At 48.9% G+C, this 20,451-nt stretch overlaps 7 protein-coding genes across 7 annotated transcripts; 2 read left to right on the top strand and 5 right to left on the bottom strand.

Moving 5' to 3' along the window:
- The first annotated feature begins 473 nt into the window (after positions 1-473).
- BDV38DRAFT_83343 (hybrid sensor histidine kinase/response regulator) lies at positions 474-4,768 on the top strand. Its single transcript, XM_032064008.1, has 6 exons — positions 474-1,909; positions 1,965-2,687; positions 2,746-3,798; positions 3,849-4,125; positions 4,177-4,291; positions 4,349-4,768. Exons 1-6 carry the CDS (start codon positions 849-851, stop codon positions 4,558-4,560), a joined length of 3,441 nt encoding a protein of 1,146 aa, XP_031913797.1. The 5' UTR covers positions 474-848; the 3' UTR covers positions 4,561-4,768.
- A 210-nt stretch (positions 4,769-4,978) lies between these two features.
- BDV38DRAFT_292655 (sugar porter family MFS transporter) lies at positions 4,979-6,682 on the bottom strand (the record flags this gene model as incomplete). Its single annotated transcript, XM_032062054.1, has 2 exons — positions 5,972-6,682; positions 4,979-5,919 (listed from the first exon to the last, which is right to left on the bottom strand). Exons 1-2 carry the CDS (start codon positions 6,468-6,470, stop codon positions 4,979-4,981), a joined length of 1,440 nt encoding a protein of 479 aa, XP_031913796.1. The 5' UTR covers positions 6,471-6,682.
- A 661-nt stretch (positions 6,683-7,343) lies between these two features.
- Positions 7,344-8,752, bottom strand: BDV38DRAFT_282666 (uncharacterized protein; the record flags this gene model as incomplete). Its single annotated transcript, XM_032059841.1, has 6 exons — positions 7,344-7,403; positions 7,469-7,661; positions 7,721-7,843; positions 7,897-8,055; positions 8,112-8,267; positions 8,334-8,752. 6 exons carry the CDS (start codon positions 8,750-8,752, stop codon positions 7,344-7,346), a joined length of 1,110 nt encoding a protein of 369 aa, XP_031913795.1.
- Positions 8,753-10,256: 1,504 nt separating this feature from the next.
- BDV38DRAFT_292653 (major facilitator superfamily domain-containing protein) lies at positions 10,257-12,294 on the bottom strand (the record flags this gene model as incomplete). Its single annotated transcript, XM_032062053.1, has 3 exons — positions 11,733-12,294; positions 10,876-11,684; positions 10,257-10,818 (listed from the first exon to the last, which is right to left on the bottom strand). Exons 1-3 carry the CDS (start codon positions 11,907-11,909, stop codon positions 10,257-10,259), a joined length of 1,548 nt encoding a protein of 515 aa, XP_031913794.1. The 5' UTR covers positions 11,910-12,294.
- A 284-nt stretch (positions 12,295-12,578) lies between these two features.
- On the top strand, positions 12,579-14,194 carry BDV38DRAFT_282664 (transcription factor domain-containing protein; the record flags this gene model as incomplete). The annotated part of the gene is made up of 3 exons (XM_032059840.1): positions 12,579-12,861; positions 12,919-13,438; positions 13,507-14,194. 3 exons carry the CDS (start codon positions 12,579-12,581, stop codon positions 14,192-14,194), a joined length of 1,491 nt encoding a protein of 496 aa, XP_031913793.1.
- Positions 14,195-14,386: 192 nt separating this feature from the next.
- Positions 14,387-16,692, bottom strand: BDV38DRAFT_271043 (Zn(II)2Cys6 transcription factor; the record flags this gene model as incomplete). Its single annotated transcript, XM_032057244.1, has 5 exons — positions 14,387-14,938; positions 14,998-15,209; positions 15,256-15,554; positions 15,604-15,782; positions 15,871-16,692. The coding sequence occupies 5 exons, from the start codon at positions 16,690-16,692 to the stop codon at positions 14,387-14,389; spliced, it is 2,064 nt and encodes a 687-aa protein (XP_031913792.1).
- A 194-nt stretch (positions 16,693-16,886) lies between these two features.
- zrfD (putative plasma membrane zinc ion transporter) lies at positions 16,887-19,600 on the bottom strand. The gene is made up of 5 exons (XM_032064006.1): positions 18,798-19,600; positions 18,507-18,707; positions 17,567-18,448; positions 17,408-17,507; positions 16,887-17,340 (listed from the first exon to the last, which is right to left on the bottom strand). The coding sequence occupies exons 1-5, from the start codon at positions 19,060-19,062 to the stop codon at positions 17,082-17,084; spliced, it is 1,707 nt and encodes a 568-aa protein (XP_031913791.1). The 5' UTR covers positions 19,063-19,600; the 3' UTR covers positions 16,887-17,081.
- Between the last annotated feature and the right edge of the window lie 851 nt (positions 19,601-20,451).

Genomic DNA, 20,451 nt, shown 5'->3' with positions numbered 1-20,451 from the left:
GTCATGTCCGAATGCGGAAGGAGGTTACTGCAAGCCCTGATAAAGAGATCGAGAATGTAACTTTGCGGTGGATTCTACTGTTTCTCTGCCTCTCATCCCTGATGGAGTACAGATCCATCCCAAGGTATCGTCGGTCAATTAACTAAAAGCGAAACCAGTCGAAGCAAATAAGAAAGCAGTTTGTTGCCCTTACACCCTCGCTTAGTATAGCACACCTGATATATGCCTCGGCGACCCAGTAGGCATTGTATGAGGGCTCGGAGCCGAGAAACCTGCGATTAAGACCTGCTACTTAGGGCTGATCGGCCGGAAGTTTTGCAGCGAGTTAGCGAGTGGCGACCACGGTCGAGTGGTAGGCTAGTCCATAAGTTGTCACCCGGACCAAGGGTCCAGAACTGTCTATGATCCTCTTATCTGGGGAGCCACTTCTTCAACCGTAGGCCCCCAGCGAAAGCACAAATGGGGCTCTTCTCAAGTGACCAACGGCCTAGACCACTCTCAGGGCAGTCGGCTACTCGGAAGGGCTGCGAAGGTTTCCAGGCCGGGCTCTGGACTTAACTTTCTTACCCTGCCCAACGTGGAAAAAATCACGACTACAAGAGAATATATAACATCAACCCTTAATCGGTGGACGGCCAAGAAACCCCCTCCCTTGACCCTCCTTCAACGTTCGCCGAGTACTGGCTATGCGATAAGCTCTCTCATGGCATTACTGGATTCGACAGCGTCCCATCACGCACATCCGGTACCTGCCGGGCAACGAATGCTCGCGGAGCTATCAAGGTAGGAATCGCTGCTGCGGGACCCCTTCTTGATCCTCCGGTCTCGTCCTCGTCGAGTCTCGCGGTATGCATTCCATACTGAGTAGACTTTACCGCCCCGAAAGCTCGATTGGCACGGACGGCTCAAGAGACGAACCGGCCGCGTCACCCACATACTTGCGAAAGCCCCCATCAACCCAGAATGCCGCTGGGGATACAATCTTGACAGGGCTTGCCGAGCTAGGAGCTTATCGAGTAGACTGTCATCAAGCCTTCGTTACACTGCTGGAGAACAACGAGCCGTATGTGATCGCGGAGGCAATAATCCCTCATATCGCCAAGAAAGATGAAAACGGGAAGAGCTCATTGCTCGGCTTAAAGACCTTGGGATTGACGGCTGATGGAAGCTATCCTACAAACGGATTCAAAGGGATACCGAATGACGGATGTCGTATTGTCCCGGACATATGCTCAGACCATACTATTGGTGGCCATCCATTTGTCACTCAATGCTCTGATATGCGCTTCTACGCGGAGGTCCCCCTCCGCAGCTCTGCAGGTGATATCTTTGGAACATACTGTGTTACTGACAGTACTCCACGCCCGTCATTTGCCGACGGTGAAGTTGATAATTTAAAGCAAGTCGCAAGTTCCATCGCCGGACATCTCGAAAATATTTGGACACTACATAAACGCTGTAAGTCTGAGCGGCTTCTCGGCGCGCTCACGGAATTTGCTAAAGGCCAACCTTCGGGGGACAACGAGCGAAACTCCCACAGCAGCAGGGGCTCTTTGGATCAAATCTCACATCGGTCATCAGAGCTTCCTGATATCGATCGCATTTCGTTGTCAACGGACACTACGCATGATAAATCTGGATCGGAAAGACCGAAACAAAAGGACAGGGCACATTCACCATCGTTCTTCAAACGCAGTGATGTTCCCATGAAGGCGCCCCCCTCACCTGAAAAACACCAACAACATGTCAGGAGATTCTCAGACGTGTCTAGTAACTTGATCGCTGTTTCAGAAGGTGTGACATCATCTGGAACATCCGCTCTGTTTTCTCAGGCTAGCCTGTTGCTGCGAGAGTGTATGAAGTTAGATGGTGTGGTGTTTTTGGATGCGTCGCGCACTAACTCTCGGAGGTAGGAGTCGTGTCCTTCTTATCTCGAAATTTGGTAACGCTGACTTTCCTTTTAGTTTTTCAACGGCCAGCGTCAGTGACTGGGAGGATCTCAGCAAAGATACCGATACCTCAGCACCTCTTCAGTCTCCTGGGCTGTCATCACAAGGCCCATGGTCCGAGAAACAATGTGACATGCTAGGTTGCGCCTTATCTGAAAACCTACTGGGTAACAATGGCTACTCGACCTTTTTTGGCTTGACAGAAGGCTTGCTACATGAATTGTTCGCGGCGTTCCCACATGGCGAAGTGTTCTACCCTCCAGGCATAACACGACGTTTTTCAGTGCAATCCACCAGTAGTCGTGGCCATAGCCGACAAGGTAGTGATGGCGGCCGATCCATGCACTATTCTATCACTATTCGATTAGGGCATGACTTCCCCGAAAGCAAATCCCTCATATTCCTTCCATTGTGGAACTGGGACAAGTCTCGATGGCTTGCAGGTGCGGTCGTGTGGATGAACGATAAGCAACGGCCATTAGGAGCGGATGATCTTTGGTATTTAAGAGCATTCGGTGATTCCATAGTTGCCAAATTCTCCCAGCTTGGATGGAGTGCTACGGAAAAATCAAAATCGGATCTGCTTTCATCTGTTAGCCATGAACTACGCTCACCCTTGCATGGAATGCTTGCCAGCGCTGAACTGCTGCAGACAACGAGCTTAGAGCCTGCCCAACGAGATATGCTTACAATGGTTGAAACTTGCGGTCTGACATTGTTAGACACGATGAACTACCTGTAAGACTGAATTAATCCCTCAATGTGCACCCCTGCAGCTAACGTTTTGACTCCGCAGCCTGGACTTCACAAAGGTCAACAACCTAACACATATACATAAGGCGGGGGAGGCTAGTGGTTCGGCCTATGACAACCTGACTACCGACTTTGACCTCGGTACGCTGATTGAAGACGTCTCTGAGACCTTGTATGCTGGCCACCGGTCTCTTATCAACGCTGCTAAAATAGCCGGTCGGTATCTGCCCAGCGGCGCCGGTGTCGGTAACAGATCTATTGGTACCGAAATCAAACAATTAGACAATCCTGATGATCTGTCTGTCGTCGTCCGCATTGAAGAGCAAAAGTCGTGGTCGATTCATTCTGTCTCGGGAGGGTGGCGGAGAATTGTGATGAATATACTTGGGAATTCGTTTAAGTTTACTCGCTCAGGTCTCATTGAGGTTTCCTTGTCTAAAGAGGTGGAGGGAGTTGGCAACCAGAAGACAACTCTTGCCCACCTGTCGGTCAAAGATACAGGATGCGGAATTGAATCAGAATTCCTTGAACATCAGCTTTACAAGCCTTTTGCACAGGAAGACGTGTTAACCGAAGGATGTGGACTAGGCTTGCCTATTGTGCAGCAAATCGTGACCAACCTAGGTGGCTACGTTGAGGTGCATAGCCAGGTTGGTGTCGGAACACAGGTTGATGTGCACGTTCCCATTGAATATGCCGTCCAAATACCACCACCTTCGGCCCCTCTTAAACAGACAGAGCGTCCAGGATCGCGGATCATGACGCGGGTTTGCCTGGTCGGTCTGAATCCGTATGCCGAACTTAAGGGAGCCCGGAAGGGAGTTATCACGACCGAGGCGAAGCGGAAGCTGTCAATTCGCGGAGCGCTCAGCAATGTGCTTCTCAGCCAGCCTGGGTGGATGGTATCCTTCGCTGATTCGCTTGATAAAGGCTCCGGTGACATTGGTGTCGTCGAGGAGTCTAGCCTAAAGAAGATCGCTGAAGCTGGTCCGATCGATACCCAGTTCACCACGATAATCGTGCTCGGTGAACATGGGGTATCTCTTCCAGGAAACTTTGCCATTAAAAACGCGGATATAATATATGTGTCCCAGCCGTACGTACTTACTGCCGTATCTTGTCCAATATTTTACTAATAATTGGTAGACTTGGTCCTCGCAAACTTAATGATGCACTGCAACGGTTCATCGACGCCCATCGCGAAGAAAGCCCGTTGTCAGAGAGCCCGGTTGCAGGCCCATTCTCTGGATTTCCTGGCCGTGGGCGCTCCTTATCCGCAGCATTTGCTGCCGCGAAGGGATCGGAATCACCTCCTATGGTCAGGGAAAATGTCGCGGAGCTTTCACCGTTTCCCACTCCTCAGGCCCTGAACCAGAAGAACATCCATGTTCTCATCGTGGATGACAATGACGTAAATATAAAGGCAAGCAAAAGATCCCTTCTTGTGGGGCAATATTCTCTAACCAGAAAATAGATTCTGGCTACTTTTATGCGCAAGATAGGTTGTAGTTACGAGACCGCGACCAACGGACTCGCCGCACTAGAAAAGTACAAAGCATGTGCGGGACAATTCGACTACGTCCTAATGGGTACGAATTCACCTGCTCTTCAACATAACATAGACAGGACTAAACTAACAGCGACAGATATCTCCATGCCCATCATGGATGGAATAGTATCCACAAGCAAGATCCGGGAGTATGAAGAACAAAATTCTCTGCCACGATGCACTATTATGGCAGTTACTGGAGTGGCATCGAGCTCAGTGCAACAACAGGCTTTCGCGGCTGGCGTTGACGATTATCTGGTTAAGCCCCTTTCTCTTCACGACTTGAAACGAATTATGAGTGTTGAATGAGTTTTGGTGTTTCTTTTTAGAGGAGGTGGGTGCTTGGAGTATGGTGTTTACGAAAGCGAATACCAATATGTTTTTATGTTTCTAAGTGCTCAACTAGGGCTTGATAAAATTATATGAATTTTGTTCAGCCTTTGCTGTTTAGCTTCTGTGTTTGATGGGACTGTTACAACATGGGCTGGACTATTCTAGTACGGTCTGCGTGCAGGCGTGTAGGTATCTATAAATGACCTTAAGTGATACTATTGCCAACGATTTGAGAGTCCCGGAGCCATTGATGTGTAGGTGGCACTGTCGTTCTCTAGAGCTGTCAAGTGAATATGCTTCATAACTCAGTAATTAGACTATACTGCTAGCATCCACTATGTCTTAAGACAAACGAGCCGTCAGAGCAATATACTATCAAATTTTCGTCCGTAAACTACTCAACCTCATCCGACTTCCCTTTCATAGCAATTTCCGCGCCCTCGGCATCCTGCATAGCATGGGGAACAAGCTGATCGCCAAAGAGCTCATCCATCTGCTCCAAAGTCCGACCCTTCGTCTCGGGAAAGAAGAAAATATAACAAGCCAAAGCGACCAGATTAAAGACAAAAAACACATAGAAATACCGAAACTCAATCGCCGTCAAAGCCTGCGGCGTGAACTGCGCGAAGATAAGATTCACAGTCCAGTTCGTGAACGTCGTGATCGCATTACCCAGAGCACGGACTTCGACGGGGAAGATCTCAGCCGGATATACCCAACTAATGATGCCGAGTGGTGTGTAGAAGAAACTGAAAAGGAAATTCATGGCTACCATGCTGCGCATCTGGTTCGCGTTCTCTGGGTTGAAGTATTGGCCCTGTACGGCGTTGATGAGGAGTGCCGTTGCTGTGCCTGCTGCTGAGGCCATGAGGGGCTTAATTCGTCCCACGCGGTCGAGGAGACCTAGCCCGATTGTGCAGTAGACTATGGCTAACGCGCCATTTATCCCGATAATTAAGAGAGACTCCCGTGTCGTTATCCCTAGGATCTCGTAGATCCGGGGCCCGTAGTAGTTGATTACGTTTATGCCCGAGAGAGGTCCGAATGCTTGCACTCCGCAGCCTAGGAGGAGACGCTTGCGCCAGGTTGGTTTCATTATTATGGATTTCCAGGTGATGTCTCCAAGGGTGCGGTCGGCGAGAATCACGTCCCGAATTTCGCGGTATTCGAGGTCGATGACGGTTTCGGGGAGGCCACTTCGGAGTCTGTTGAGGACTTGACGAGCTTCCTCATGGCGATCCTTTTCCATCAGCCACCGCGGGGATTCGTGGAGGAAAAATATGCCGACAAGGAGGACAAGACCGGGGACCGTTTGGAAAGCAAGCGGGAATCGCCCTAGGATCTCAGTAGTTAGCAAGAGTTCTGGTGTTGGGGCATGGCGACTGACAGGAGAATACAGTCGTGGAGAATGAGCAGCCGTATCCCAGCCACTGGGCGACTAAGAAACCCCAACTCAACATCCACTGGAGTAGACCAGACAAGGCACCTCTGTACTTCGCCTCGGATATTTCTGAGGCGTACATGGGGACTGTGGCTGTAAGCTGGCCCACGGCAACACCACCAATGAAGCGTCCGATGATTAACATAGCCATGTTCACGGCGCCGGCTTGTAATGCACATCCTAAGCACGAGATTACGGATGCCATGAATATAGTCCTACGACGTCCCAAGGAATTTGCGAAGAGCATGTTGATGATGGTCCCTAGAATGGCACCGCCTTGAAAAGCGGATACGATGCCACCTGTGACTGTATCGGATGGATCATTGAAATACTCAACGAAGGTGGGCAAAGCAATTGTGGATGTAATGATACCGGAATCATAGCCGAACAGAAATCCTCCTGTTGATAGGAGGATAGACGAGAAGATTGTTATCGCGCGACCCATGATGCTTGCAGGGTATTGCTATTCACGCGAACGTGGGTGGGAGCTCAAGAAGCAAGGATGTACTGTGTGGGAAAGCGCCTATATATAAGAACATCGCGCCATTAGGTTTGAGATCAACATAGGAACAGACCCCATGGGGAAATCATCCCCCGCAATGCGTGTTGTGGGCAATCATATGGCTAGTAGGGTGGCCTTGGAGACAGTGAGTTCGGGCTAAATCCTTCCGACCTTCACACCGGATGGCTTCATGCCAAGTCTATCGGGTTTTCCGAGTAGCAATGAGAGTGGGCGAAACACATGACAGAGATGGAAAAGCCATGGACTTTCCTTGACAAGTCTACGGACTCGTATGAGATGCGTCTACATTCAAAAGTAACAGGCACAATTTCTGAGCGTGTACGAACCCAATGCCGGTGGAAGCGATATCGGGATAAATGAAAACAAAAGTTTCAACTTGTACTGCACACGGTGTATCCTTGAATGAGAGGATTTACCATGTTATCTTAACATTGTCCACGAGGCCCGTTAATCCTAGATAGGGTTGTTCTGGTAGCACATGCTCTCCTGCTTTGATTTTACCATATTTTACCTGCAGGTCCAGGGTACATCGGATTCCAGTGTATGTCTTACCCAAGTTCATCTCACCGGGCTTCGACCCAACTCAGTCGTAGACTATTGAGGCCCACATTGACAACAACTGCTTCTTTCTCCGTTCGCACTAGGTCTCCGTAAACTCGTCTCCTTCGTATGGCAACTAACACACCCGCCTTTGTGCCCTACATTGCTCTCAATATGAATCGCTTATGACGTAAACTTGTCTAGGGCAGTTAAATAAAACACTGGAAGCTATCCAGCATATGAGTGCTGTCCAAATCACGAGTCCAGGGCCATGTAGTCGGTTGCCGAGCCCCCAAGCTCATGGTAAGGGTTCTCCTTCAACCAAGGCATTAGGTTCCTGCTACCTAGTACCACATCGCCAGCCCAACAACCACACCAACCACGCTGCCAAACGCGACTTTAACACCAAGGTTGAGGCCAAGATGCGAGGCCGAATTCCTTACGGTACAAGTCAATTGATAGTCCGACCTATTTGTCGCTGTCATGATTGTCTCCTTCAAGGATTTGCAGTCGAGCGAGGCATCCGTGTTTACTAGGAGCTCGTCGACAGACTTTAGGTTAGGGAGTTGGACACTATAAAGACGGTATTAGTATAGTTTCTAACCATATAATTGCTGTGAATATCAATATACCTCGAGATATTGCCCCTCAATACAATCGTCCCTGCCTCCTCGAAAGGCAGGTTAATGTCAAGCCGGTCGTAGGCGTTCACGTTCAGCAGAACGTTGAGATTACGTGTGCCGGGCATCGATAAACTGAAGCTTTGTAAATCTCCAGTCCAGAGTTTGGAAATTGAATTGCAAAATACCTTGCAATATTACCCTCCAGGGACATGTCCGCGTCTTCTTTGATGTGTTTTAACTCAGGGAAAGAGACGTTAATCGGCGGTCCTCCCACTGTGAGGAGTTTGATGCCGTAATAACCTGGTCCAGCCCCAGTGATATTGTTGAGCATTGGTGTGTCCAAACTATATCATTCTTCATTAGTATGTACTTCAAGTTCAGTATTGGAACATCGTCATACCTCGAAAATCTCCCCTCCAAGTGGAGATGGCCGACATCATGAAGTGCAGGTAGGGAAACATCCAAAGAGTCGTGGGGCGATGCCTCTGGGCTGCACTTTTCCTTGTTACATATTAATATCAGTTGACGAACTTGTCGCAAGGAGTCGAGGCGTAAGCTACATCATCCACCTCAGCGTTAACCATGCATTTGTGCCAACTATCGCTGGTCCGAATTTACCCACCTGGAAACATTCCCCCTGACACTTAAATACTCCGATTCAGCCAATGATCGTAAATCCACCTCTTCAGCATAATCAATGTCCGCATTCCAACCCACGGTTTTCAGCTTCGGTGCAGTAAAACTCTTCAAAGCCGGAAGGCTGTTAAAATACAGACTGTGACCTAGGAACTCGAGATCGGGTAGACTAATAGACGTCGGTTCCGGGTAAACGCCGATATATTCGGGGTATTGAAACCACTTGAAGCTACCTGTTATGTTTCGTATGTTGGGCAGATGGAAGGCGCCAGTGTAATTATATGACATCGCGATGCTCCCGTTGACAATCGTACACTTCGCTGAAATCTCATCCAGATCCGACTGGTTATTAATAATGTAACTGTACGCTTCGTATCCATACTCTGGGGTACAAATTTGGGCCATAGCTAATTGCGTATATTGGGTCAGTTAGTCGTAAGTTGAATTCAAAGGTTAAAAAGAATTCTCACCAGTCCCGACTACCACGACAAGTAGCAACATCCATGACAAGCGATAACTCATATTAACGAACATATCGACATACGGTCGAGGCGAAAGGAGTCAAAACGGGGCTCAATTTCTGGGATACCACCGGCATAACGCTCTTCTTGTACTCCCCAGCAGATGTTTGTTATTAGGGTAAGTTCCTACGCCCGATGCATATTGGCACGAACAGGTAATGTCACGGACTAGGCGAATCCCCTTTCTAGGGTTGTATTGAAGTCGGAGATTAGTCTCGCTAGTCCCTACTGGGCGCGTACTAGGCTGTCACTACTGCAGAGTGGACCAGTATCATCTCTCGCACTCGGCACTTTCATTTCGCCCCCAATTTCCTTACCCCACAGAGCCAGAGCCAACAAACCCGTGGGTTCAGATTGGCCGGAGATCTATCCTGATATATCATCAATATCTGTTGCCCTCTTGGCAGCTTGGCGAGGGTCAAGAACCTCGGTAAAGTTGGATCAGAACGACGAGCTTGGTAGCATAAGATTTTTCAACCTTTCTTGACGGTATTTCAAAAGTCCGACAATACAAAATCCCTGTCTACTAAATTATATATCTTGGCATGTTTGTTAAAGACGCCCGAGATCAGCTTGTATATACTATTGACTATATTGTTTACAATTCCAATTATACTGTGAATGGCATTGTTACCTGTATTCTATGTAGTATTAATTGGATTCTATACTATCGATAAGATCTCTAGATTAGACCCTGGTACTATATATAGCTAAGGGATTGTCAAGGCCATCATTGTAGAGATAAAGTTAGTCGGGTTTTCCGAGTCTCCCGCACGGACACGAAGTAAAATAGCACCAATGACAGAGACTCTGGGACAAGCTATTGCTCTAAAACGGGCGGAGATCGCGTACAACACTGGACAGAGATGGTTGTGGGGAGGTTCGTGAACTAGTGATGCACATAATGTGGACCTCTCGGAAACAACCGTGTTTCTCATTGTCCCATAAACCGCCTATGTAGGGCCTAGCCTCCTGCCATGTCAACGGGGTTCTCGGGTTGATATGGAAAGTGTCATTTACATTCAGGCATGGTCACCAGTGGATCAAAAACAGACCTTAGCAGAGTCCGGTAGAGTACCCTAGTACTTCGTAGCGTTTGGTCTATATTCGGCGAGTGTAAATATGTATATCGAGGGTATATTCCCGCTCTCATGGTGCCAGCCAAGCTAGTCTAACATATGACTGCTAGGGAAACAGTTTATAATAACCACCGCAGTCTTTGGTTATATTGAACCTCTTGTATACAGGTGAACAGGATTAGATCTAGCGATAAACGTGGCATATTACCTCTTGTGACCTATCACTTGTAGGTAACGAATAGCAAAGTGTTTCGTCAGAAGGGATATCATGATCTAAGACCTGTAGCTTCAATTATCTACATCATGACATTAAACGTCACCATCCGCCACCGAAGCCCGTAGCTGCTCCCTCTCCTCAACAGTCAGGTCACTCTCCGCCTTCCCAATCTTAATAAACAACAAGAAAACCAAAGCAACACCCGCACAAGCCACCCCAAACCAAAAGGCAGCCTTGTAACTACCCTTCAAACCAAGGTACGCAGTCTCAGACACCGTCAGATCAGCCACTCCCAGAAAAAGACTGATACCGACGAAAACCGTGGTGTTGATCACAGCACCAGCCACCCCCTGTCTATCCTTGGGCAAGTTGGTAGTAATGAAGATATTGCTGACGCTGTATGTAATGTCGCAGCCGATGGTTGTCCCGAGCATGGCGGGGAAGATGTAGGCCCAGTAATTGGGATTTTCAGGTATGAGGGCGAATAGCAGCATGGCTACAAGATATCCACACCCTGATATCACGAGGAGGAGCTTTCCTGGAAGGAAGTGTAGCGTGAATCCACCGGCTGTGGCTAGGATGAGGCCGCCGGCAGCCATTGGTGCGAACCATGCTGTGGTTATTAGTGTGTCTTTGCCGAGGATTGTTTGGATGCTATAGAGACAGTTAGTGAGTACTTGGTGGGCTGAATGGAAATAACTGGGGGCTTACTAGAAATTCGCATAGAATAAATAGACACCGAACACACCGTATTGAAAAAGAAGTGATGTGAACAGCGGTGTCATATACTTCACTTTGAATATATCGAATGGAAGTAATGGCGATGAAGCGACCCAGCCCTCTACGTAGAAAGCGGCACAGAGAAACAGGATGCCGAGAATAAATGTGACAAGTATGTAGGGGGTCCGCCAACCATCTGGGGCGTGGGTACTATCGGTGATAGCATACACTAGCAACAGTAGCCCCGGAATGATGGTTGCGCATCCCCACCAATCCATTTTCGAATGACTTGACGACTTAACTGATGGCAGAGAGAGCAATGAGATGATTGACACAATAAAGAGCATTATGGCACCTATCCAAAAGTACCACCGCCATGAGAGGTAGTGTCCAGAAAGCCCGCTAACGGCTATACCCGAGTAAAATCCTATCGGCGAGAAGGCTCCATACAGACTAAAGACAAGGTTTTTGCGAGGGCCAGGCCGATAGATTGTTCCAATCAGCATAATACCAGCTGGTAAATATGCCGCGGGTCCTAATCCTTGTAGCGCACGACAAAATATCATCATCATGTAGTTTTTACTGCAGCCGCCGATCAAGGACCATGCAAAGTACCAAATCAATCCGGAATTGAAGACAATATGGGCACCGAATATATCAGCAAGGCGAGCGGCGGGTAATAGAAAAGCACCAGTGACCAAGGAGAAAACGCTTGCTGGCCAAGTCTTTGCTTCTTCCGGTATGTCAAGTGCATCGGTCAAGACCGGTAGGATTGTGTTAAAACCACTAATAAAGTACTCCTGTTTAAATTAGACAAGCCATTCAATAGTACCCGACAGGCTTCTTACCCCTAGAAGCATGGAGGCCAGCAGTGAGAAACAAAATCCGATTTCTATCACATTGTTGGCAAATATTGCTGGCCGCTGCCGTCCAAGCTGCTCGAGCTGGACTGTGTCGGGTGTGCATTGCTGATCATACTTTGTTTGACTGCCTTGGCCAGTTACACTGTCTGCACGAATCTCCATGGCGATAGAACAGTCCCATGAGCCACGTTATGAATGGTTTCAACGAGTCTGGTGACCTGAGAAAGTCGAAGAGAGATCGTCCGGAACGAAAAATCGGCAAGGGAGAAGGCCAGAGGCGATTCGATCACCCGTCGATCCGTAAAAGCTTTCAATTTCATAATTCGGACGATAACAGATAATTTTCTAGGCATATATATGCAGGTATCAATTGTTGGGAGTGGGATGTGAACGAGGTAGGGTACAGGCCCACTCCGACGAGTCAGAATCCAAGCTGAGCTGTCTCCCAGCCAATGTCATTGTCGCGATTTATGACAAGCTTCCTAAGTGGACCTCGTGTACTAAAAGAGTAGCCAAGACGCAACTTTTGCGTTTCCTTCCATCGGCTTACAACTCCGCTTCTACACTCTTCAACCCTGCGGGTTATGCGTGACTCCGAACATTTGATATCGCCACCACGGCAACCCTCAACACCTTTGAATCATAGACAGCTAATCCATAGCCTCTCGTCCCCATTTTCCACCCTGATATCTTCCTGTGGGTCTCTCTTGGCAGTTTGTTCTGTGCGGCTAGATTCCATCAATGCAAGAAAACCCCGAATCAAAACCGTGTCACAACTGCCGGAGAAAGCGATGGAGGTGCGACCGTTCTGTCCCGGTGTGTCATAAATGTATGAAAACTGGGCAGGAATGTCTGGGCTACGGCAAGCTGTTCATCTGGAACCAGGGTGTGGCCAGTAGGGGCAAGATGATGGGCAAGACCTATGCAATGCCAGATCACCGGCCACTTACCACGACGATCGAAGGAGAAGGAAATAGTAGGGCTTGGACTTTCTCATGTGATCGAAAGCCCAGAATTCTCAACCCTAATGATCTCTGGGCACCGCTGTATATGTCTCCGGTTGACCCACTTTTCCAAGACATGAATAATCCCTCTAGACGTTACCTATGCCATTGTGAGTTCTGCTCAGAAATTCACGCCTAGATCCTGATCGTACTAATCAATGTTACAGTTGCTACGATTCTCTGCGAAGACCTTGTGATATCTGATGTTCCCAACGAAAACCCATTCCGCAGCCTGATTCCCACCTGTAGGGACCATCCTATCTTGCTCCAAATCATAGTTGCCAATGCTGCGATGCATATCTCGAGCATGGGCCGTCCACGCTTTGACCTACACAATGGCAGCGTACAAGGATCACTCTTAGATGGTACGCCCGTGAATACCGTGAGTCTTACAAGATATTCGACAGACTCCCCGGCCGGTGCAACCCTAGATGCCCTGTCAGCAAAGCACAAAGCAATCCACCTTCTCACGGCAGCTTTAGAGAATTTACCATCCACAGATGTCGACCTCATAGTGACAGTTATACTCCTCTTTATCAACCTGGAGCTCATCGACTCCGGCAAAAATGCATGGAGAGCGCATGTTGAAGGCGCAATAGCACTGATCATCTCTCTCAAGCCGTTCCAGAAAGACCAAATATCTCCAATAGCATTAATTCGCGATCGCATCACCTCTGATTGCTTAACGTACGCTACCAGTCCAAAAACAAAACAAATAGCATGAAAGAACCCATCCTAATGTGACAATACAACAGGTATCATGTCCTGGGCTCAACCCTCACAAACTCCCCCACCTTCTTGGATCCATTCGCTCTTCCCATCGATATCCTCAGACGATCCGAAGCAAACAGCTATCTGTCCTTCCCAACAACCCTCCTGCAGATCCTCTTCCGCGCATGTGAACTATCTAATATGGCCTTGACTCTTCCTGCCAGCGAAACCCCTGCTCTAATCAACGAAGCGTCTTCCTTACTAAGTGCCGCGCAATCCTTCAATGTGACCGCCTGGGCCAACACCGTCGAAGGCGCCCCGACACACCGGACCCCAAACCGCATCCACACAGCCCTTGCCCACCAAAATGCAGTATGCATCTACATATACCGAAGTATCACCCATCCTCCCCCCGATATGAACTCAGATGCCCTAGTTACGGAGATAATCTATCACCTCTCATTCATCGATCCCAAGGATCCTCTGTCGAAAGCCACCTCGTGGCCGACTTTCATTGCGGGCGCGGAGACTGATAATCCCGTCTATCGGCAGTGGGCTCTAGATCGTTTAAGTTTATTATGGAATGTTCTACCGTGGGGGTATGTGCAAACTGCAGTGGAGGTTATGCAGATGGCTTGGAGATTGAGGGATAAGTCTGGCCCTGATTCTACGGGAGTAGGTGGTTGGGTTCAGCAGTTGAAGGTGTCGGGGAATCATTGGTTGATTGCCTGATGGGGTGTCATTTCTTGTTAGGTGACATAAATGGGTCTTGAATTTCTTGTTTCTCAGCGATTAGCATTATGACTTTTATGAGAGGTCATATAGTTCAGATCATGAAGCTCTGTGTTGATAATGGGGTTGTAATTATCATTATTGTCCGCGTCACCAACACACAGCGTAAGGTGCAATCTATCTCACTGTTGGTCACGCAGTCGGAGTCTCCACATTTGGATAAATCGAAAAGAAAGTCTCCAGGTCCATGGTGGAGAAATCAAAGTCCCATCCCACATCAGACAGTGTAAGATCCAAAAGATCCTCGCCGCTACCAAGGCTCCCGCTTGGCGGGTTGAGCGCAGCCTGTAGCGAATTATTCTGAAACTCTGATAGAATGGGTAAACCGTTGCTGGTTTGTAAAGGCTGTAGCGGTATTCCCGGCAAGGACGGTTCGGGTATACTCTGAGATTGGGGATTTGGAATATCACTAGAGTATGGCTGTGACGTGGTGGATTGCTGACCCATAGTATTATTGTATGCCTTTGGAGGGACCCACTCGTAAGCAGGATTCAGTTTCCTCAGGACAGTTTGAATAGCCGTTATTGTGCTTTTGATAGGATCACCTTCTCGCATAGTCGACAGACTCTGAAGGGCAGCGTAAATCCATGGAAGGTGTGTGGGAGCAAGGTCTTTCCCATGCATTAGGTCGTAGATCATGGCGAAAGAGGCACTTCCTAGGAAGTATCCGTGATAGCGGAGTTCCTAGTACATGATTAGAAGACTTATTGAAAAATCTAACAGTCCCTTTTGGAGTAACTCACTCGGACAAACTCGTTAGCCGCAGCTGCTTCACTTAGAAACTGAATGGTTCTACAGGAGGCTCCCAGGGCTTTATTGCAAGCCTCATTAAGCCATGCGGGGGCTTCTGTTGGACGATTGCTGCCATGCTGGGAAGAGTCGTTCATATCTTGCTGCCACCGGCCCCGGAAGATCAGAAACGGACGAAAGGTCAAGAGAACCGTGTGGTAGTAGACTACGTCGTCAGTTATTAGTTGAGTTATAGCTGTGTAACCACTTACTGGTTGTTAGTACCGTCTGCTGCACGCCGAGGGAGCCCTGTTGAGGACATGTATCCAAGTTGACACCAATGGCCTGTTGCATCTGCATCTCATATGGTCGATAATCGTCTGTGATAGATCTGGCAAGTCTCCACATCTGTAACAGCGAGTCATGGTGATGACCGAACATCTCGTCCGCCAATCGAGCGATAATTTTACAGACATAAGTCAAGGTACACAGGAAAGGGTTCTCTGGCAGTTCGATACCGACGTCCCTTAACGAGAGTGAAGAGGGTCGTCCCAGATGGAAACAGAACCAACTACGGCACGGTTAGATTGGTCAGGTGTGATCAAGCAAATGAGACGAACGTTTCGTAGAAATATAGAGACCAGAAGGTTAACCGCCTCTCTTGTGTACTGTCTGTGGACTCTCCGCCTTGGCTTGGGGCTTCCTTATGCAGCCCAGCTGACAGCGCCTTTCGCGACGCAGCACCCAAGTGAAGGAAGGATGAGTTCGGTCTCCCCTGCTCACTCTGGTAATGGGCGTGCTAGGAAAGTCAGGCTCCTGGTACCTTTGCAATTAGAGAAAAGAGCACTTATCATGAGCAGCGATACTTGGACTGTCTCCAAGTTCACAATGTCATCTAACGAATTGCAAGTTGCTTTCACACGATCGTACAACACATCACCCCAGCGATAATGCTCTGTGCCGAGAGCTCCTATAGCCAGCGCTAACAGAAGCATACATTGGCCCCAGGTTTCAGAGCGAGCTCCAGGGGTGGGGTTGTAGAGATGCTCCAATTGCTGCTCAAAGGAATCTTTAGAGCGAAACGGAACCAAGGTATATAATGTTGACAGGAAGCGCCGCAGAAATAGATTCGCTACCTCACGAGGCAGGAACATAACCGGCATGTCCATTGCCTTGCAGGCTTTTATCGGCTCCTTGGGATCATCCGGTGTTCCAAAGAAGATTCGACGGAAATTGAACATATCAAGACTGGCTCTAGCTTCTTCGACCTCACCATGAGGCTTTTCCAATCCCGGCGTCTGGTTGGACACTAGATCCCGATATATTTCATGCATGAGAGCAAAGTGGGACGTGGAACCATAGTACAGCTGAACCTTGCACGACGGAGATTCCCCATGAGTCGCTGAGACACTGTTGTTAATGGTATAATTATTGGATGGGTTGCGCCGCGGCGGTAGGCCAGGCGATCGCGGGCCCGCCCCATTTCCAGAGCGCATTGTCACTTCTGACTCAAAGGAATCGCTATCACGATTCGTTTGGTTTTTTCTCTTGCGCTGTCTGATCACATCACGATAGACGCAAGGAGTATTTCGTAGCTGACAGGTTTTGCATGGATTGCTGCCATTGCACTTGATCTTCCTCTTCCTGCATTCTTGGCAAGCTTTGGATATCCGCCAGCCTGTTTGCAGGGAGGTAGGGGTATCGGCCATTGGAGCAACCCGGGTGTAAGGGCTACTTTATATGCGTCTAGGCTGTTCGGTTAATTCACAGCTGTTGCTAATATTACAATTGACTGAATCATTACGAACATGGCGAAAGAGATCGGATTTACTCCACGTGATTTAATCCGTATTTCCGAGCCTGTGGGGTCAAATCAACCAATGAAAGCCCAGCAGGTTCACGCTTTATCTACTATCTCCAAAGTCTATCTCGAGTACTGGGTTTGTCTCCACCACAACTGCAGTATAATGTACGCTCAAACCACGAACCTGACAAATCCCACACAATCCAGGATCCTGGATGAAGGAGGTATATTTATCTGGTTCCTGATAAATAGTGCCATACCTCAGCGAAATTCACCCGAATTATTGCAAGTCCACTAGGCCCACGCGCCAACCAGGCTCATGCAGAAGGCACCCATGAAGAGAATAATGCAAGCATAAACTCTCTTCTTGCCACGAAGCACACGCCAGCTCTCATCGCTGAGGAAGTCCTCTGACATCAACTCCACCAATGACGCAAAGATAAGAAGTCCAGCGGAGATGGCGTTCATGACACCGACGAGGAGAAGGCCGACTTCGGAGTCGGGGCTATAGAGAGTATGGGTTGCGAGACCAATAGCCTGACCGATTGGTGTTCTGCATACATCAGCTACTTCGGCTCTTCATAACCAAGAAAGAGAAGATCGAATAAAGGAAGACTTACGTGCATCCATAAGCCAGGGACATGAGCCAAGGCTGCATGGCTTTCTCGGGCCAGTCGAGAGCAGCGATACGAGAGCCTAAAGCAAGACCTTCGAATGTTTCTGTGTCCACGTATGAGCAAAGTATGAACCAGTGTAAGTATCAGGACCGGGGGACAAACGGTGAAAGACGATGGCAATCAATAGAATCACAAACTCGCTGCCGACCGAAACACTGAGTGACATGCCGATGAAAACACTATGAAACAGGATTCCCATCTCCAGCAAGACGACTTGCATGACATCTTTGCGATGCTTTTGCTCCGGAGTCATGACATGACCATCATCGCTGCGCTCCACATCTTCATGGACCGGCTCGATCTTCGGTTCTTGCCGATATTGAGGAACCTCTGGAGCGGAGGAAATGCGGCAAATACGCTCGGGGTCTTCACCCATTTGGTTGATTGCACGGCTTATGCTAGAAGACCTACCGATCAAAGGGCCCATATCGCGCAGGTGGGGAAGAGGCTCTACGCCGGCCGGTCGTTCTCTCTCGTTGCAAACAGTCGAATCAACTACGTGGGCCCTCTTTATGGGGGTTTCCTTCTCAGTTGGTCGAGCAAGATAGGGTGGCGGGTCCGACAGGCTCGTTCCTCCACGACAGCAATGTCTGGCGGGACTAAAGACCATCTCAATCACCGTCACGAGGAACACTCCCGCGAGGGCAATGGCTCCTGGCATTTCGGGGTAATCGGTGGTCCAAAATTTCGACAGACATGGATCGTTGAGTGACTGGAACGCCGTGGGGAGCAAGTGCACGAATGCAGTGGCGATCAAAACACCGGTACCAAAATGACTGACGAAGAATAGACATGACGACGGAATGCGGAGACGCGGAAACCATATGGCAAGGACCGGGAAGGCGCAGGCCAGTGTTGAAACTGATAAGATGATGAACAGCCCGCCAACATGCAACGGAAGGTTGTAGTCGCTACCCCCAACACCGCCCTGCGCACACGTCCCTCGTTTCTCGAAAGGAAGGTCTCTTTCAATTGGTTCAAACCCTTGACCCGATTAGTTTCGGAGTCGTATGAAACTCAGTCGCAGGATGATTCGCCTTACCTGACGAGGGGATGGGGGACACCTCCGAGCCATGCAGATATCGCCCAATACTACTATGGGACATCAATGCTGACGTGAACAGAACCGACAGAAGCCACGAGGCCCAGCTCTTGAATGTCTGAAGGAAAGATTGAGAATTATTTTGACCACGACCACTCTGGTGACCAGCATTAAGGCTGGCCATTGGGTCAATGGGACGTCCTGGAGGTGCTCATCAGCGTCGGTGCCGCCAGCCGGGTACTCACAGACCAGGTAAACACAAAGGAAAGTAAAGAAAATAAGGAGTCATACCTGACTTCGAGGTCAGTGACGCCCCATTCTCCCAAATTCTATTCTTTTCTGGGTCAATGGGCGGCGCATTCATCCTCGCTTTCTCACTGAGGCACGCCAACGATTGTCCAGAGCCACTACCATTCCCATCTCCCTCCTTATTCTCACGGGCGTTCGAGATACCATTCAAGTCTTGGCGAGTCGTCAGATCCGGCGCCAGAAAGGGCGGATTCTGATTCCACTCGACATGCAAGAGCGTATCATCAGTGCGCGACGGACAATTCATTGTGGGCAACGTTGCTGATCTCACTGGGATGGAGTTTACAGGAGTATTAACTGCGACAGATTGTCCGCAATTTCATCGTTGCAGAACCCGATGGCAGACTGTGGCCAACTAAGGGCTTGGCAATGTCTTGGTTCCGGAAACGATCGCTCTGGCACGTTCTTGGCGTTGGTCATGGAAAACCGTCATCGACATATACGTTCTCACCCATAATTGGGGAAGCTGCATGTTTCCTGCTGTCCAAATCACCTTGCAGCATGGTTGTTATGCTTGAACTACATTTCTATATCCCATGATCTCGTCCTCTAGGTTTGGGATAGAGAACGGAACGTTTGTGTCCAATTTTAGGTGCGCAAGATTTTCGGGCCGATGATCGGGGCATTCCGCAACCGTCGGCCCGGAGCAGATTCTTCGATTCTTCGAGGGTCGACACCATGTTGCAACATGGAAGAGAAAAGGAACAGAAACAATAATATGGAATATCAATCCAGGGGTAAAACAATGGCGCGGCCGTTCCCGTTTTCCATCGTGCGCCCTATAAGGTAGTCCTTATCCACGGGACCTGTCAACCCCACAGTCCATGTTCGGAGAATATCAACAGGGTTTCTCATTAACCACTAGCAGTTTGATTGATCACATATTGGGCAAAGACGCTTAGCTCCCGAGCTATAGTCTGAACCACGTTATGCCTTGTTTTACTAGGATCAAGTCCCTACCCTACACTCAGGGGTCCTAACAAGGGGGGTGCATAACCCCCCTTTACTTGGATCTATGCCGGGAGAAATCGGATGGCCTTACCTAACAAGCGGGTAGCCAGACTGCCTTTCTGAATTACTTTGGTATCGAGGATTCCAGAAATAGCGTACGCTCTCAGAAAAGCCTTGGCCCGGTGATTCTCGTACACGATCGGAATAAAGGGGGGAGATCGGCGGAATCCGACCTGGCAACAGAAACTACCTGTCGATATTCTGCTTCTGTTGTCACAAAAGTGATGGATACTACCATGCCTCAGTATGCCCAACACGTTGGGATTGAACGTCGAAAGTAAAATTAAAATCCAGAACTCAAACCAGCCACATGGCGTGTGAAAAATTAAGACCAAGCCAAGGCAAATCACCCAGGCTATTAACGATCCGGACTATTGAGAACGAAATGAAGGATGCGTCTCGTGTCAGGCACACACGCAGTTTGATCTATCGAATGCCACATTCAGGAAAGCTATTGGTCACGTGACTGTACGGAGATTAGAGATAGCGTTATCGATGGCTAGCCCCGCGGTGATATCATTGCTCCCTTGATTCATACGGACAACCAGCATAGTATAGGAAGAATGATATGGCACTGAGGTCTGTTACCTTCCCAATTCGCTGAATACACCTAGCATTCGACATA

The sequence above is a fragment of the Aspergillus pseudotamarii genome (genome assembly GCF_009193445.1).
Source record: "Aspergillus pseudotamarii strain CBS 117625 unplaced genomic scaffold BDV38scaffold_25, whole genome shotgun sequence".
NCBI lineage: Eukaryota > Fungi > Ascomycota > Eurotiomycetes > Eurotiales > Aspergillaceae > Aspergillus > Aspergillus pseudotamarii.
This window is presented reverse-complemented; position numbering and strand designations above follow the sequence as displayed.